The following is a 17,873-nucleotide window of genomic DNA, read 5'->3' on the forward strand; positions in this document are numbered from 1 at the left end:
TGATTATGTTAACTGAAGGTTTCGCCGGGGTATTGTGGTATTTTTTTTTCGAGATTGATAGAAGTTGGGAGATTTCGAGACGTGATGGATTTAGAAAGCTGTTAGGTTGGTCCTGCTGTCTGCTGTCTTGTGGCTTGCTGCTGGCTCGCTGCTTCTTTGGAACAAGAGGACAAATACGTACCAAAGGTATGGACCCCCATACTTTTGTTATGTACACTGTACCTTGTACTTTCTGCTAAATTAGGTCATTGCCGCCCCGACCCAACGGTACTCAACCAATCAAAACATAATGTCACGCGAGGCTAGGTTAAAGTTCCCCTGAAGCTGTGCATCTTTTCAATGTTGCTATCTTCTAGACGCATTGACCACCATTTATCAAAGCTCCAAGACATCCCTAGCTAAAGCCACGCTACGTCTTTTGTCCAATGTTCCTTGCTTATTAGGTATGGTTCGTGCTTACGTAATCATACGTTCTTCAACAGTCAACTCTGTATGCGCGTTTATTTCACTTTAGTACGTCCACAATATTAAAATTACAAGAATACAAATTACAATCCATTGACAACTTCAGACAACTACTGATATAAGTATATCGAAGCAAGCCAGTTAACCCATCAATTCATTATTAATAGGATAGGTCAGCATCTCTTTATTTTGTTTAGCCTAGCTACTAGGTAGGTATTCTACTCTGCTGGCTCATTCAATGCCCTAATTATTAAGATATCCCAACCTCCAGAGACTATGTCGAGGCTCTACTATTTACAAGACCAATTATCAATAATCAAGCTGGAGGTTACATGATTACCTAAATATTACCCAGATAGCGGAGCTACTACTAACTAGCAGGTAACCGTTACAGATCCAATATGCATCTCTGTACCTAGGCATATGCCCAAACGCCACAACCGAGGTTCATTTAGGCTGTTATTTAGGGCTTCCCCATTCTATGGATCGCTACCATGTGGCTACCAGGTATCCTTTATGTGCCTATCCTCGTCTACCATAACTGCAGGAACAGTTACGCATCTACCTTGGTTTCAATATGATATAAAAATATTGATCAATTGAATTTCAGTCTTCCAAATACTTCAATCTCGTGTCAAGCCCATTCCGATTCAGACTACAATTCTCGCCGGATTTTACTCTCCAGCACTTAGGCTACTACTTACATAGGGCATTCCCAAACAATGTCTAAATCCCCCGAAGAAAAGGGATTGCCCTCCGGATTAGCTCATTTGGAAAATACAAAGTCGTTCGAAGGTATCGAGAAAGTCAAGGCTTTTTTGGAATGGGATCCGGAGATATACAAGGACCCAAAGAATCACGTAAGCTCAATCTCATAAATATCTATCTCATATTAGATCGAGTACTCATTTCTACTTCCTTATCGAGTGGTTCTACTCCGACAGTGTTTAGTCATAACAATAGCCACCTGTGCTAACTTCGCCCTAGGAATGGATGTCGGCTATAACACCATATATATCCATTTTGTCATATTCATCCTCATTACCACATCCTAGTATCACTTTCAAATTCACCGTTCATCCCATCCATTCTAACGGCCTCAATAACTTGCATGGTGGATGCGCTTCGACTATTTTTGATGCATGTACGACGATGGTACTTCATCTCATCTCAAAACCGGGTTTTTGGCAGTACTCCGGCGTGAGTCGGACGCTCAACGTTACTTATCTCCGGCCTGTGCCCGTTGGTACTACCGTCCACATCAAGTGCGACATTCTACATGCCGGTCGTAATCTGTGCGCCTTGAGAGGAGAGATGAGATCGGTAGACGAGGATGGCCGAGATGGTCCCTTATTGGTGGTTTGTGAGCACGGAAAAGCCAACACAGATCCGCCGGCCGAGAAGTTATGAGGCAGTATTCATTGCCGGGTTGGAATACGAGCATCATATGGGGTGGTAGGTCGGCATTGAGACGTTGGCGCGAGGGTAGTCATCAAAGAATAGGCATGCTAACCTAGGTAGGCTTCCGAAGATCTTGGGTATACGATTATAACAGTCCAGCGCTGTGAAACATTCAGCCTAACCATCCGTTCCATCTTACAGGCATCTATCGAATCGCGTGATCATACCAAGTTTACGATGCTGCCCAACGGTCTGCCTTGCCTATTTGTCTTGTATTTGTTGGGGGAATATAACGGAGCGCTAAAATAAGTCATGTCGGAATCACCTTTGGATCTTGTCGATGGAGTGGGGTGAAAATTTGCCAGAGATCTTCGATGGAGAGGTACCTATAATTCCATAGGATCGAACGTAAACATACTCTTCATCATCTAGATTGCCTCAGCGTTAGGTACTGTCCGATCGTACCCGAATTCAACGTCAGGCAGGCTGTATGCTAGGCATCTGCATGGTTCGCATCCCAGAAGAAGCCTCAAACCCGACCTGACCCCTCACCCCCCCATTCAATTTTTCTTCCCATCATTGTACGAATTTCAACAAGATTCCATATAAATGATACTATAGTAATCGAAAAGTGTCTCGGATGTTCCATTCATAATAAAGGTTTCGCTATTTTACAATTGTTTAGCATCTTAATCTAGGTACCTTGTCTACTAGGTATTTGATGACTCAATTTGCCGTACAAGAAAAGACGACATTTTATTTTCTCAAGTCACACGCATAGGTAGATACCTAGCTTGGACAAATACGGCGGCAGATATTTTTTATACTGTAAGCAAGTAATGGCATCGTTATCTCATTATTCTCCGATAAGCTGCATGTGCTAGATAGTTATAATTAAGTTATCATGGACATATGAGTCGACATAAGTGCCTCCATACCTACCGAGTACCTACGTAATATGATGTAGGCGGTTTCAGATGATTTCCATTTACGGCTTACCGTACCTAGGTAGGTAAATAATTACAAAGGACACTAGTAGGTAGTTAGATTCTTCTGCGAGATAGGCGCCTATATAGGTATATAAGATGCGAATCAATGTCGTTAAGACGGTGTCTCAGTGTCACTGGTTGTGTATACTACTTGTTCGAGGAAAAAACATGGAAATATGCCGGCGGGGATGGGGGGGGGAGAACCAGACTTGACTGGATGCGAACCATATGGGTAGCCTTACGGCCAATGGTAGTAAGGCAATATGATGTATACTTAGGTACACGAAATATGTTGAGAACAATGTGAATGTGCATTCGAGAGCTGAGTTGGAGCCTTTCCAACTTAGGACATAAGCCTCGAATACTGATGAGGCTCTGCGATATCCATGAGCCGGGCCAATCTATATCCGTGAGCCGGGCCAATCTATGTTCCAGGATCCACTGCCTCAAATGGGACGCTGATGTATATGGTTGACGTGACACGGCGCGGAGAAGTCCCCTGATCTCCAGATCAATGAGGGACATGCTTCCCTAGGAATAGCTACCGGCTTCACTCACACTGTACACAAATTGAGGCACAGTTGATCGATGCACGCTGCCGACAAGGGTATGCAAGGTAGGCAATGCATATGCAATGTACAGGCAGGTAGGTCGGTATATATGTACGCTTTTTACCAGGTATGTTGTTCGATCATATTAATAATTAGGATCCCAAGGCCACTTATGCTAAACAAATCAGCCAATACACTACACATTAGGTATATATATACCTATTAGCTAGTTAGGCATATCGACCCACACACCATTAAACCCTTGCTTGTGTAATGAGCCACATCAGCAACCGGCCTCATGTTATTAGTGTGGCATTCTTTGCCGGCGCTGGTAATAAGGGGGGCGGATCTGGCGTCATGATTAGCTGACAAAGGTGTATTTGCTGTCGACTAGAGCTACCGTCGACTAGGCATCGTATGTGTATTTCTCGCTCCGGTTTAAGCAAACCCTAGGAATGTACCGACCATTGGATCAGCAAGATGCATGTGAGTGAGAGGGAGATTGAGAACCCCGAGGCCGATTCCGAGAATCCTTGATGTAGCATAGTGACACTGGGTACAAAACCGTTAAGTCTGTAGCTGACGAAGTCTTGAAATGACAAACCCCCATTCACATTAGCTAGGATTCATCGACATCCATTGGCGAACAAGACTTAGCTTCCACGTTCCTGGATAGATCTATCAAAGACGTAAGCTTGAAAGCTACCTATATATAATGAGGTGTGGGGGTGCACATTGAAATTCCAATCAATGCTCAGTAGAGAAAGTCGATGACGTCCCGGACCTGTATGTATATAAGGAGGGACCATTTCCGAAGTCGATAGCACAAATACCGTGGATCTTTAAGTATGCAGCTCAGTATCTTCTCTTCCCATTAGTCACACATGATTCTGCATTCTAATTACTCTCCTCGACTCGAAATAGCTATGTCTCAACGATCACATGAATCTAGTTTGAATAAGTAAGTGTTGCATAATTTCTCTTGCTGTTTCGTTATATCTATCGTGTTTATTGAAGGTCGTGGTCGGGTCGGGACGAGGTTGGATAATATGTTCATGTGATCATGAGCTGTTATTGCCGCGCCTCACCGACCTGTGCGCCACCAAGTTTCAGGTTGTGGTAAATCCCAGCTGACATATGTTACCACACCATAGCGCTGTCGTATCGGACGCTGGTGCTGGACTTAGATTTGACATTCGCGCTCCTGCTGGCCAGATCTCATTCTCTGACCAAAGCGTCCGCAAGCATACTGCATCTGAAAAGAATGGGGATGCTTCGATCAATGCGCTTCTCCAGAATGGGACCGTTGAATCACGCCTGGCTATTCGGAAAGCCAAGGTACGACGTGAAGTGAGCGATGCTATGAAGAAATTCGATCAGGCGTCGAAAAAAGTATGTCTTGTTTCCATTTCACGAGAGGCTTCGCATGTCTCCGAGTGCTGGGAAGCCACGTTTAAGCGCCCCAATTAGAACTCAGCTCGAGTATGGTATTTCTTGTCCAAGACGAGCTAGCACTCGGGAGTCGGGAATTAAATGTAACCATAAACCAAAAAGTCATCATCATAGCTGCTGCAAGTCGGGATGACCTGCATATGGGCTCACCCGATTGAGTACCGTGGGAAATATACATCACAGCATGAAAGGCGCTAATGTTGATGTAGGCAATATAGTCCAGAGACATGAAACGGTGGACCTGGTTTCTTGAGAGTTGGAGTTATTATGAGTAATGGTGTGGCGTCGGATATATCGAATCAAGATCAAGATGCCGGGGTTGAGGAGTTATTTCTTATATGGGGGTTCACAGCATAGGTGGGGGAACCAAAGCTCGTATCTTCGTGTATGTCGATTAGCCCACCGCTCATGCGTAAGCCGCGTATGCACGATGTACGAAACGAGATCTGGTAATGAAAAATTACATTAGATAATATCAAAAGTTCGAATACAAACCATTCCTAACGCCGGTCAGATGCAACCTATCATTTTCCTTAATACCCCTTTACTCCAACGAATTCTATACCATAAGAGGCTAGTAAGCCTCACCAATCCTCAGCACGTAAGGCAAGTCGCTGCGGTCCTCTCTAGTCGCGAGCCGTATGATAGACGTCTGGGAGGCCGACCTAAGACTCGAACTCGAGGTATGACTCGCGGCATAAATACGTCTCGTCTGCGCGAAGCTGCTCCCACTATTCGTACTAGACGTATGTGAAAGGCCCTTACCGCCAGCTTTACTCCTCGGCGTTGTGGGCGCGGTACGGTACTGGTTCCACGTATGGGATGATGAATTGCGACCGCCGAGGTTTGGCCTAAGAGCACGTGACCGCGTGCTACTCCCGCTTCTCAGACTGATAGAAGTCGAATTGCTTCGCGCTGGGGTAGTGGGGGTAGTGTGAGGCGCGTCGTCGTCGATATGCCCGTCACTCTCGGAATAAGCGTCCTCAGTACCATGATATATGGAGCCAGTGTCCAGGGGCCTGATTGAACGTAAGAGTTCAGCAAAGAGATGCATTAGATGTCGAAAATGGGCGTTAGATAGGGGGCGAGTGGAAAAGCGGGCGCGTTCGTAGTTATCAATGAAACTGAACGCGTCTTGAGAGCTGGGTAGCACGCCGACGTTCATGAGATGAGTGACATAGTCTCGCATTGTCATACAGGAAGAACGCCGAAGAAGGGCAACGGCGTCAGCATCCAGCGTCGGCGGGATGGCAATGGAGTCTGGATCTGGGGGTGCTTGTGTGACAGCTTTCGCTTCGATGAGATTCGGCAACTCAGAGATCACATTGCTGTACTGGAGATTAGGCAGGTCGGGCGAGTTTGGTGAGCCCCAACCATCATGTTCAACCTCACCCCATACGGGTCTTAATGATGGAAGCAAAATTCCCATCTTTTCCTCAACAGTTGTGGGCGGCTTCGATCTGAAGAGTTGAAGAGATTTCCTTTCATCCTTCATATTGCCTTCGGCCATTGCTTCCTCTGCTTTATCCCCAGGAGACGGGGCTCGAGTAGGCGGCGTAATAACCTTTGGGTAGGCACCCCAGGCGATGGCGGCACTCCGGCTGAGGTCAGTGGCAATCATCTTGCGAACTTCCTTGGGGGCATCGCCCTTCTCCGTAGGTATCCATGTCTTCGGTATAGACGCTAGCACTGTCCGGGTAACATAAAGCCTCAGTGCGTAGATGAACAATATAATGAGGAGGGTGATGACAACCACTATCGCGAGGACGATTAAGTTGATGTATCGTTTAGAAGTAAATAAAACTTGACGGATGAAGTCGCCAGGTACAACAAGAAGTAGAGCTATGAGAACAAGACATAAGAGGAAGAAAATAGAGGTGTAGGTGATGCGGAATACAAGGTTGTTGTTCGTCGTCATGGTATTACAATAGTACAAGAGGTATTAAATAGAATGTTGTCACATTCTTGTGCCGCGCGGTATAGCACTGTAAGGCTCGGGCTATAGCGCGACCGCGATGAATCTGAAGGCGCGTAATCGAAGCTCATATTAGGTGACAATTAATTATTGGCGAATCGATAAGTTGTGAGCATGGCCAAAAGGCTCGTCGAGTCTAAGTTCCATGGAGGGCTATGACCGTAAAGAAAACAAGCTGTATTAATGAATGAAGAAGAAAGGGAAGTAAGGGTGATGTCAACGTGAATAATAAGATTAGATGATGCTATTTGAGGAATTATTTCTCCACTCCGATCCCCGCTTTTCTAAGCCGTCCTTAATTGGACGTCTTGTACGCCACTTTAAGCCTCCTTCTTATCCGTCCTTATCTTGAACCATAGGACAAGTATGACGTTACGATACTACTCAACCATAATTTAGGGAGCAGAGAGAGCACGGACACGAAATAACTCATCCCATTGAACATTTTCATTACTGACTTTGCATCATAAGCTGTATCTAACTACAACACAGCCTGTATTACTAGGCATTTTACACTCACTGGTCCCCAGCGAATCTAGATCGCACCTTTGCGACTACACTCTTGAGCACACTATTTGATGCGTTCATCAATGCGCTCTTGGGATCCGAGACTTGCAAGTTACGCCACTAATGCACCTGCTGCATCTCAGGTCCCGTCGGTGCTTGCTGACCTGCCTCTATCGCAGCCTGTTGTCTTACCGCCGCCTCTGCCGCCAACCGCATATCTGCTCGGGTAAGTCTCAGATCGCTGCTATACCGTCCAAACGCCGCGATAAGTTCGCCCAGTCCCTCCTTCAACGCATCCAACAATTCGTCAACTTCAGGGCACTCTCTGTTTTGTACAGGGTCCGTCCAGTGGGCCGGTAGATTATCTCTGAATCTCTCCAACTTCTTGATGACCGTGGTAAACGTTCGTATGATAGCTGGGACATCTCTCTGTACGTTTCCATACTTGTCCTCTGTCAGACTAGAAACCGCTAGTTTTGACAGGGCGTAGGCCGCATTTATGTAGATGCTAAGTTCGCCGTGCGGCTGTCCAAGTACGATGGTCGTTAATCGGCGGCTGAAAACCTGCTGGAATAACTGGCCGACTCTGGGCAGATTTATGATCCGAAGCGATATAGTTTGGATTAAACCGGAAACTCCCTGCGGCGATAGTGCGTTTCTCTGCTCTTCCGTAAGGAAATGCTCTGCTGCCTCTCGTGCCACTTTCTTTGCTTCGGGTAAGTAGACGTCGGCGGGTGTCTTTCCTGGAGATGTCACCACGTTTCTGGCGACCCTGCCCAGAGAATTCCGGAGGCCATTCTGGGATGGTGCTGTTGCCCAGACGTTATCAGTCTTCGGGGGTTGGACAACTCGGACCGCCGGCTGAGGAGCCGCAGCTGCTGGCGCGGCGGGGGGAGCAGGTGGCTTCCCATAGTTATCAACTCTCTCCTCAAGCGACTTAATAGTCTCTAAGCACGTGACGTAGATTTGCGACCACATAGGACCATCCTTTCTGTCAATATCCTCAAAAACGCTTCGTCGTCTATCATCAAAGTCCCGTGCGATTAACGCCAATTCCCACAGAGCGAATGCCTAAACCATTAGTAACAATCTTCAAAGAAGGAATCAAATGACACTTACCGATACCCGAGGCTTCTTGCTCTTCAATCCATTTAGTAGGCTTCCATTTGGATCTTTTGACTCGGCACTAAGAGGTTGGTTATTCTTGAGCGGCGCTTTTCCAAGCTGAAGCCTGAAAACAATATCGCCAAAGTACCACAAGAGACATAGCAGGAACCCTGCCCAGACCGATCGGCCAAGCATCCAGATACTCCACGGAGCTTGGCTAGGCGGGATATTGGACTTCGGGAGACTATAAAACAACCGGAAAAAGGACAAAGCCCAGCTCCAGGCAGAGCGTCTTACAAAGTGGTAAGTCACTAGGTAGTTGACGAACCCGACAGCCATCGAGACCGTCCCAGCCCGAATGACAAGAACTGGAGCCCATTCTCCCAGCCTTTCCCAACCACCTGATTCGTGGTTATTCAATTGTCCTTCGCGTCTCGGTCTCACCTTGCCTAAAACCATTTGATCAAAATCTAGGAATTTGTGTAGAAATCCTTGGACGGAGCCTAGAATTACGAGATTGACGGTGTAGAACAAGGCGCGCTCGTTTAGTCGTGCGCGATCTCCGCTGTAGTATGTGATCCAACTGAGATTTGCGTCGGTAGGTGTGGAGAACAGATATATCTGGCTGAACATCCACGCTGAGATGGTGAAGGTAATTATTGTCTCGATAGTCTCGAGGGAAATCGCAGTTCGGCGGAAGGTATCGAAAGGCGAATTAGAAGTTCGAATACCGATGTGCGAATGGGCAATTCGTAATATGATGATGGGGAGAATACTGCCGAAGATGGCTAAGGTACGAATACCGGGAAGACCAATAGGTAGCCATGGCCAGAATACTTTGATATGAAGTCAGCTATGTGCATAAGTAGTCATATAGAACAGGAAAGAATCCGCATACTGTGATTCCACCTTGATAGAGTGAGAGCTTCGATGTAGGAGATTGCGAGTAAGAATCCGGTAGTCGAGGCGAACCGTCTCTGTAGGGCGGGCTGTAAGAAATCTTTGTAAGGCGCTCGGCGCGCAGCTGCGGGAGGCATCTTCGCAACTCTGTAGAAATGAAATATTAAAGATAGCGCATTGTCTATGCGTAAGAAGTGGGAGATGTAGCACGTATGCGAATACGCGCGATGTTGGGTTTGGGGGAAAAGGAATGACAAGTTCGAGCACGGTTGCTCTGTAGAAAATGGTCACCTATCAAATGTCGAATGTAAATAAAAAATAATACAGGCATCAAACCACTGAAGAGAATATTCTAAGGTCCACCTTGAGGTGTCACAGTGCGCTAGCTTTACGCACCAGCCACACTACGGTGGATCCCTTACTTGATGTGGGTCTTACATGGTAGCATGCATGTATTTCGTACATTCTGTGGCTTACTAGCTCCGACTAGCGTACTTGAATCCCTAATTCGGTTGCCTCGCCGTTGTTACGTATTTGGGAAGTGTCGGTCCAGGTGACTGCCAGGTACCGAACATCAAACCCACCTTTTACCTCACCTTCCTGCTTTCTTAGCCACCTTACTGTATCACAACCGACGTCGTTTTAACGTTTGATCGTTTCATCTTTCAAACAACTTTACAATCTTTCTTTTATCCATTAGAAATTTCTATATTCTCTGTTCCTCGCCCTTCGTTCGATTGAAATCCGTCTAGCTCCAACCATGTCTTTTGATCAGCTATCTTCCATAGAATCCGGCAGCGGGGGAGGTCGTCGCCAGAACAATGGCGCCTACTCGGATGATCCGGAGTTCTCTCGATTGTCGCAAGGACTCATGAACACGCTTTTCCATATCCAGGGCAACATCTCGAAGCTTAAGTCGGATATTAGTCTTCTCGGCACACGACGGGATAATCCTAGATTGCGAGAGAGGGTTCACGCTACGATTGAAGAGTCTACAACGAAGTTCAAGGAGGTTGGTGAAGGTATCAAGAAGATTCAGACATGGGAAGAGCCTACGGTAAGTATTTTGGAGATGTAGTCGGCTTCCGTTTTAAGTTGCGCATTGCTAATTATCATCTACCATCAAGCCTACCCAAAAGTATTCTCAGCAAAAGTTGTCGCGCGAGTTCAAGACAGCTCTCGGAGAATTCCAATCCCTTCAGCGTACCGCCCTCGAAAAACAGCGAGCCTCCGTTACCGCAGCAAAAGCCGCACTCGATCACGAAGGAACCGAAGGTGCCCCAACCGGAATCGAAGGCGAGCAGCTACAGCTTCAGCAACAGGAACAGGTCCACCTAGCTGCACAAGACGAAGTTGATTTCCAGGAGGCCTTGATCACCGAGCGAGAAGAGGAGATCCGTCAAATCGAGGAAGGCGTTGGCGATCTCAACGTCTTGTTCCAACAGGTGGCGCAAATCGTTAGTGAGCAAGGAGAGGTATTGGAGACGATTGAGAGCAATGCTATTAATGTGCGCGATGATACCCGGGGTGCTGATTACGAGTTGAGGAGTGCTGCAAGGTATCAGAAGAACGCACGGAGCAAGGCCTGCTGTCTGCTCGTAGTTTTAGCTATCATCATGGCTATCGTTCTGCTGGCTGTATTCCTTGGATAGGTCGAGTTTTCAAGTTCGAGTAGGACGTGAGCGGTATTTTGGGCGTTATGGAGTTATTGTGGATATATCCACACGTTTGACTGGGTTGGTATATGGAAATTCGCTGTCTATAATCGATCGGCTATCCTTTTGTTCTGAGGTTTTCAACATATATTTTTCGACTGTGCCACTTTAAAGACCAGACGGAAGACCGTACCCCTTTGAAGACTGCTTTGATATAATCATCGGCGCAAGGGTTTCCTGAAATGTCTCGGCTATCCGATCGCCAAACTTATATTTTTACAGTATTGTCACATACATTTGAACCAATCGTACGTGTTTACAGATTATCTACTACATGATATGTGGTATATCGGATGAATATGGCTCGTGGTCCATGTCTTTGAGCTATTTTATGGCTTTGAATCTGTTTGCGCAGTATTCTTTCTGGTATAGGGACCGTCTTTCCCGAATCGTTTCGGTTGAATGATGTTAGGTTCAACTCCATTGCACCTGTCCACTTTCCTCAACTTAATAGGATTATAGCGGGATAGCGCTTTGTTGATGACATAGCTCATTGTAGCTGATGTTAGCCAATAAAAATGGAGCGCGGCTGGCATATCCGCAGTACCAGGACCTATGAAAAGAGCTATCGCGACGGCGGCTCGACGTAGCCTAAGTTGCCATGGACTTGGCGCCCCTACTATTGTAGATGCGTCCTTAGATTTATTGCGACCAAGTAGCTCCGGAATGCCGCCCTTCGGCAACAGGTTCTTGACCAACATGGCAGATAATGCAACGGGGAGAATATGGTATGGGTCAGGAACGGATAAGTCGGTAAACCAAAGACAACCTTCAAACATAATGCTGGGGTCTAATAGGTCCGCCTGAGCGTACTCGGTCGTGGCAACAGATATTGATGGATTGACCGTAGACCCTTGGCTAGTAGCTGCAGATGCAATATCTGTCGAAATTGTAGCCTCATGACCTGTGGCATGGTTGTTGGTATCTCCCACGATAAGGCTCCCGAAAAGTCCTCTTGGGCCGCCACATATTTCCCTCATGCATTCGAGACAGATTATCCAGCCCGGGAAACCTAAGACGCTAGACCACATCTTCCATTTCTGCGTACCTAAGGCGCGGTTTATTCTGGATACTGTCATCGACATCCTCTTCTTTTCCTCTTTCTCGATCTGATCTTTCGGGATCCTTTCCTTGTGAATAGCTTGTGGGATGCGCCAACCCCATCCTCGCATAACCAGAAAAGATTTAGCTTGATGCCGGTTGATCGATTGTGTATATAAGAGGAAAGGTAATCGGAAGACGGCGTGGGCCCCGATTGACAAGAGGGGGATTAACACAAACCATGGTATATGTGTAGCAGCGTGTATATTGATAATTGTGGTTATGGATGTGTCTACGATGGCGACCGCGGCTGGCATAATACTAAAGGACCGCACTGCAGGTCGTTGACCATAGTGGCGAGGTGGAACTTGACTGAGTTCCGCGAGTCGAATTTGAGTTCTTGTCCTTGAGAGTAAGCCGAGAGGCCTAGCTATTCGGAGGGTATGAGACCAGTAAAGTGAATTCATAATGAACCATGTTGAGCCGTCGTTGGTCTATATGAATATCAGGTGGATTGTATGGCTCAAGGGGTATGAATGAGTTTATGAAGGAATAAGCATCGTATCCTATCAATATGGTCTTGACACTGTAAGGTCACTTATGGGAGTATACAATTTGAAGGTCGCTAGTTAATTGGTGGGTTGAATTGAGGGTCGATATTTTCATACTGCCCGCATAATCTATAGCTTCTATCGATAAGTACTGTGTGGCAGTATACTGTGTTTAACAGTGTCCCATGTGGCTGAATGAAACCTTGAAACTGCATGAGGCATGTACGACGCATGTATGTACCTAGGTACATATGTACTGTATGGGTACGTAGCACAAGCTCGTACCTTCCTTGGTGGGATGTTTAATGGAACACCTTGTTCTTGTCTTTTCAGATCACACGCCGTAATTATTTAATCTTTCCAATCTTTTAAACATCCACGAGCGCGAACTCCAGACCTACACCATCCATACCACCGGATCATTCAATGGGTCAACTGGACGGGTTGCCGCGCAGCCTGACAAGGCCAGATACAGTATTCTTTTCTTGACACGTATGCTTACGTTCGTAGAAGCATAAGTGTTCGCGTACTTACCTTAGGTACCTACTAGGTAGAATCGGTAGATTAACAATATTTCTTCGTCACTCTTTAGGCAAATGTCAAACCTCTTTAAATCCCCTGACGGTTTGAGCTGCTCAGCTTCCTGCAAAGACGACACACCCTTCTCTTTCGGTATGGAGCCCCAAACTCTGGTCTTCACGACCATCGCCGTCGCTTGCACCCCATTCGCGATATTAATATGGTGGAACTACCTTCTACCCCTCTTATTCCGCATCTTCTCTTTAACATTCGGAAGAGGTTTTGGTTGGTGCTTAAAGAAGGGAGCCGAAGGTCGCCGTTCTTTACTCATTCGTGTCACTGCCGAAAACGAGGCCAAATTCAGAGAGAGCAAAGCGCAAGAAAAAGACGATAATCCTAGTAGCGACGATGAGGGTTGGGAAAATATTGAAGCTTCTATAGTTGGATCGTCTGGTAACGGAGAAAAAGGCAGTCGAGACTGGGATGGTATTGTCGGATTCTTCCATCCTTTCTGTAATGCTGGAGGAGGTGGTGAGCGAGTTTTATGGGCTGCAGTTCGTGCTACTCAAAAAAGATGGCCCAACGCCAAGGTTGTTGTATACACAGGCGATCATGATGTGACAAAAGAGAGCATGCTCGCTCGCGTCAAGGTTCGAGGTCTTTGTGTCGATAGGTTTGGGGTAAAAATAGCTAACTGAGCCATAGAACACCTTCAGCATCGACATTCATCCCCCTACGATCCACTTCATCTACATATCAACTCGACACTGGGTTCTCGCTTCTACATGGCCTCACATGACCTTACTCGGACAATCAGTTGGATCCTTATTCATGGGATTGGATGCTTTCTCTCTACTGGTTCCCGATATCTTCGTCGACACTGTGGGATATGCTTTTGTCCTTGGGTTATGCAAGATCCTATTCCCTAAGATGCCAACTGCTGCTTATGTACACTATCCTACTATCTCTACCGATATGCTTGAATCCCTCGACCCCAAGACCGCGGTGGGTAGCCAAGGTGTCAATGCCGGGAAAGGGGTTGGATTCAAGGGCTTCCTCAAAAGACACTACTGGAAGATTTTTGCCAATATCTATTCATGGATGGGTGCTTCCGTCGATGTTGTCATGACGAATTCTTCCTGGACTCAAGCACATATCCAATCGATATGGGGACCGCGCCGAAACCAGAGGGGTAGAGAACACCCTATCGCCGTTGTATATCCGCCATGCGCTGTTCATGAGATCGAACGAGCAGTCGAGATTTCCGAAGAGAGCGAGAAGAGACGCCAAAAATATTTGGTGTATATCGCTCAATTTCGACCTGAGAAAAACCATCAACTTATTCTGCAATCCTTCGCAGAGTTTGTCAAGACTGGCACGGAGTCGGCAAAAGCTGCCAAATTAGTACTCCTAGGCAGCGTTAGGGACGACAACGACTCAAGACGTGTATACAAACTTCGTCTTCTCGTCAATGAACTTCACATCAAGGACCAGGTGATATTCCAACTTGATGCCCCGTGGTCTGAGATTCTTCAATGGCTTGGCAAGGCATTTGTTGGAGTCAATGGAATGTGGAATGAGCATTTCGGAATTGGTGTGGTTGAATACCTTGCGGCAGGCCTGATCTCTGTCGTCCATAACAGCGGAGGACCAAAACTGGACATTGTCACTGATGTCGACGGCCAACCTACAGGTATGACAGTCTATGGTCAAGTTCCTTAGATGAAATAGCTAACGAGTTATCTTAGGTTACCACGCTTCGACGACGTCAGAGTTTGCGGAAGGCTTTGAGAAAGCTCTGTCGCACCCCGACCCACTCTCAGTCAGGCGTAGAGCCCGCCTATCTTCTAGGCGATTCACTGAAGAGGAGTTCGCTAGAAAATGGCTAGCTGAGCTGGAGAAACTTGTTGCGATGAAGTTGTGAACAAACCCCGCTAGTTCAATTCCTCTCAATTACTACTACCTTATTAGATATAGACCCACATCCGATACCCCCAGGATTACACGGTGGGAGGCAGGCTCGGAGTTTGTGTTGCGTTGCGTTGCGTTACCCGTGAAAGAAAGAGGTAGGAAGGATACCATCAATGGGGAGGTGTCGCTCTGGTATATGCAAATTCGCATAAGTACAAAATGAACATCGATCCCCGACGTGAATGTGACTATGTTCTTACGTTACGTTTGCTCAGTTCTCATTATAGTACTATGATCCGTAGATCAGACTCGGATCGGTCCCGGATCAGTCCTAGGTTATCAATGGTTCATATTTTCAACAGTCGCCATTACGAATAGGAAAAACTAGGTAATATCAATGATATGGTCCGTATTCGCGACCTGTACACATATATGTCTATATCCCTCGATACCTATGTATAACACCGACATCCTACATACATACCTACATTTATACAATACAAAATCACAACACCCCCCTTATAAAACCAACCCCCCACTAGCCGACTGCCTCGTCTCCGACGCAGCCTCAAACACCCCATCATCACCCACGCGAATAGCCTGCACGGCACTGAACCCCTCGCGCACCCAAGTGACGTTGTGTCCGCGGTCCCGCATACTCGCGATCGTCGCGTTGTCGAAGCCGTACTCGAACGTGGCTACGTTCGGCATTAATTGGTCGTGGAACCGCGGCTCGGAGACTGCGGAGTGTGGCGAGAGAGAGTGCTCTAGCATGTGCCATAGCACTTGCGTTGTCGAACTTATGATTCGCGAGCCTCCTGCTGCGCCTGCAACTGCTACTAGGATGCTGGTGTTGGAGTTGGGGTTGGGGGAGGGTCGCTCGACGATGACGGGCGTGATGGAGGATAATGGCCTCTTGCCTGCGCGCACGTAGTTCGCGGGGCTCGGCGCGTATCCGAATTCGTTGTGGAAGCCTGGGATGGAGAAGTCGTTCATTTCGTCATTTAGCACGACGCCGGTTTCAGGGACCATTAGTAAGCTGCCGAAGAGCAGGTTCACGGTTGTAGTGCTTGATACGGCGATCCCGGACCCGTCGGCGGTGGAGATGTGCGAGGTCCCGTGGTCGGTTGGCACGTAGATGTGGGCTGGATCGTAGTTCTCGACGGGTTGGGTTCGGTCGTCGTGGATTCGTGAGCGGATCGAGGATGCGTGGGAGGGGGAGAGCATTACGGCTTCGAGGTCCGGTGCGTGAGGCACGAAGGCTGGGTCGCCTAGGGCTTGGTGTGCGCCGTAGGCGAAGCGCATGGATTCGTCGAAGCGGTGGAGGGTTAGGTTGGTGTCGGGTGAGGAGGCGCTGTAGCCTTCCATGGTCTTGAGAGTGCTGAGGCATACGGCGCCGCTGCTGGGGGTGCCGGAGGAGACCAGTGTGAAGCCCCGGTAGGAGATGCTGATGGGTTCGCGGATGATGGCCTCATAGCTGGACATATCGTCCAGAGTCATAGTGCCGTTGTGCTTCTGGATATGCTTGACCGTTGCCTCGGCTAGAGAAGGGTTAGTATGACACGGGTCTAGAGATTGTAAGAGTTACGAACCTATCGGACCATTGTAAAATACGTCGGGGCCATATTTCGCAATTTGTTTAAGAGTCCTAAGTTAAGATGTTAGTATTGCTAATGATATTAGGGTATCTGCATAGATTGTCAACTTACTCCGCATAGCGTTTTCTTGTCATGACGTCGCCGAGCTTAACCAAGGTTCCTAAATTATGAAATTAGCATCCTCTCAAACTATATGAATTATTTCATATTAAATGATAGTCCTCACCGTTCGGGGCGAAATCCTCAGCCCATGACGGATCCTCGGTCAAGAAGTTCCAGCCAGCTATTGAGAGACCGAACTCCATATAACGTACTTGGTCCGCCGAAACGGTGAATCCACGTTCTGCTACATCGGCGGCAGGTGACACAACGTCTTTCCACGGTAATGCGCCAAATTTCTTATGCGCATATTCGAGGCCTCTTAACTCGCCCGGTACGCCTACGGATAACCCACCAAAGACGCTACCTATTACGTTATCCTTATACATATTTTCAGACGCGGCACTGGGCGCAGATTCGCGATAGTCGATGACTGTATAGTTGCCATTGCTGTCTCTGATAAGAGCAAAGCCTCCACCCCCAAGTCCTGAATGATACATGCCAATCACACCGACACATAATTGAGTGCCAATCCAGGCATCGACGGCATTACCCTAAAAAATAATGAGTAATGAGCGATATGATGAGTAAATCTTATGAGTACTACTTACACCTTGGGCAAGAAGGTCTATGCCGATTTGACTACAAACTTTACTCTCGGATGCGACAGCTCCTCTCTTGCCAGAGCTAGATGGCTGTTGTTGCTGTAATACGGATTGTCCAGCTGGCTGCCATTGTTGAGGAGCTGCGATTGAAGGCGCAACAGCTAAAAGTAACAATAGCAGGCTCCGTGGGAGCGAAGTAAGGTTTCCTGGAAGTTAAAGTTAGACGTGTTGATGAAGAGCGATGAAAGAAAAATGAAAGAGTTATGAGAAAAGTGATAGCTTACTCATCGTTTCTACCTGTCGCGATATGTTGCGATTCGGGTTTAATATGTTGTGATCCGTAATCCGTAATTGTCTAACATCAGGTACACCGTTAAGAGATAGGATGTCCTAGGAAGATAGTTCGGTATTTCCAAGAGACAGTACACCGATACCCTAAGGTTACGTATTTGATCATCAACTACGATCCATTAGAGCACGATACAAT

At 47.1% G+C, this 17,873-nt stretch overlaps 8 protein-coding genes across 8 annotated transcripts; 4 read left to right on the plus strand and 4 right to left on the minus strand.

The window, feature by feature from the left end:
- The first annotated feature begins 442 nt into the window (after positions 1-442).
- Positions 443-2,500, plus strand: GGS22DRAFT_170026 (HotDog domain-containing protein). Its single transcript, XM_047962407.1, has 4 exons — positions 443-674; positions 721-1,325; positions 1,453-1,920; positions 1,987-2,500. Exons 2-3 carry the CDS (start codon positions 1,188-1,190, stop codon positions 1,873-1,875), a joined length of 561 nt encoding a protein of 186 aa, XP_047816498.1. The 5' UTR covers positions 443-674; positions 721-1,187; the 3' UTR covers positions 1,876-1,920; positions 1,987-2,500.
- A 1,335-nt stretch (positions 2,501-3,835) lies between these two features.
- GGS22DRAFT_47637 (uncharacterized protein) lies at positions 3,836-5,004 on the plus strand. Its single transcript, XM_047967177.1, has 2 exons — positions 3,836-4,367; positions 4,561-5,004. The coding sequence occupies exons 1-2, from the start codon at positions 4,291-4,293 to the stop codon at positions 4,874-4,876; spliced, it is 393 nt and encodes a 130-aa protein (XP_047816499.1). The 5' UTR covers positions 3,836-4,290; the 3' UTR covers positions 4,877-5,004.
- A 376-nt stretch (positions 5,005-5,380) lies between these two features.
- Positions 5,381-6,873, minus strand: GGS22DRAFT_47639 (uncharacterized protein). Its single transcript, XM_047967178.1, has one exon. It carries the CDS (start codon positions 6,774-6,776, stop codon positions 5,433-5,435), a length of 1,344 nt encoding a protein of 447 aa, XP_047816500.1. The 5' UTR covers positions 6,777-6,873; the 3' UTR covers positions 5,381-5,432.
- A 378-nt stretch (positions 6,874-7,251) lies between these two features.
- On the minus strand, positions 7,252-9,647 carry GGS22DRAFT_47687 (nucleoporin protein Ndc1-Nup). The gene is made up of 3 exons (XM_047967179.1): positions 9,346-9,647; positions 8,460-9,283; positions 7,252-8,411 (listed from the first exon to the last, which is right to left on the minus strand). The coding sequence occupies exons 1-3, from the start codon at positions 9,482-9,484 to the stop codon at positions 7,461-7,463; spliced, it is 1,914 nt and encodes a 637-aa protein (XP_047816501.1). The 5' UTR covers positions 9,485-9,647; the 3' UTR covers positions 7,252-7,460.
- A 251-nt stretch (positions 9,648-9,898) lies between these two features.
- On the plus strand, positions 9,899-11,195 carry GGS22DRAFT_47691 (t-SNARE). Its single transcript, XM_047967180.1, has 2 exons — positions 9,899-10,404; positions 10,475-11,195. Exons 1-2 carry the CDS (start codon positions 10,108-10,110, stop codon positions 10,997-10,999), a joined length of 822 nt encoding a protein of 273 aa, XP_047816502.1. The 5' UTR covers positions 9,899-10,107; the 3' UTR covers positions 11,000-11,195.
- Positions 10,909-12,729, minus strand: GGS22DRAFT_47694 (uncharacterized protein). Its single transcript, XM_047967181.1, has one exon. It carries the CDS (start codon positions 12,568-12,570, stop codon positions 11,392-11,394), a length of 1,179 nt encoding a protein of 392 aa, XP_047816503.1. The 5' UTR covers positions 12,571-12,729; the 3' UTR covers positions 10,909-11,391.
- A 258-nt stretch (positions 12,730-12,987) lies between these two features.
- On the plus strand, positions 12,988-15,350 carry GGS22DRAFT_47708 (glycosyltransferase family 4 protein). The gene is made up of 3 exons (XM_047967183.1): positions 12,988-13,823; positions 13,879-14,866; positions 14,922-15,350. The coding sequence occupies exons 1-3, from the start codon at positions 13,251-13,253 to the stop codon at positions 15,095-15,097; spliced, it is 1,737 nt and encodes a 578-aa protein (XP_047816504.1). The 5' UTR covers positions 12,988-13,250; the 3' UTR covers positions 15,098-15,350.
- A 98-nt stretch (positions 15,351-15,448) lies between these two features.
- On the minus strand, positions 15,449-17,873 carry GGS22DRAFT_47698 (gamma-glutamyltranspeptidase). The gene is made up of 6 exons (XM_047967182.1): positions 17,671-17,873; positions 17,393-17,592; positions 16,909-17,335; positions 16,794-16,842; positions 16,677-16,732; positions 15,449-16,625 (listed from the first exon to the last, which is right to left on the minus strand). Exons 1-6 carry the CDS (start codon positions 17,672-17,674, stop codon positions 15,604-15,606), a joined length of 1,758 nt encoding a protein of 585 aa, XP_047816505.1. The 5' UTR covers positions 17,675-17,873; the 3' UTR covers positions 15,449-15,603.

This window comes from Annulohypoxylon maeteangense, assembly GCF_022496945.1.
Source record: "Annulohypoxylon maeteangense strain CBS 123835 unplaced genomic scaffold GGS22scaffold_15, whole genome shotgun sequence".
Taxonomy (NCBI): Eukaryota; Fungi; Ascomycota; class Sordariomycetes; order Xylariales; family Hypoxylaceae; genus Annulohypoxylon; species Annulohypoxylon maeteangense.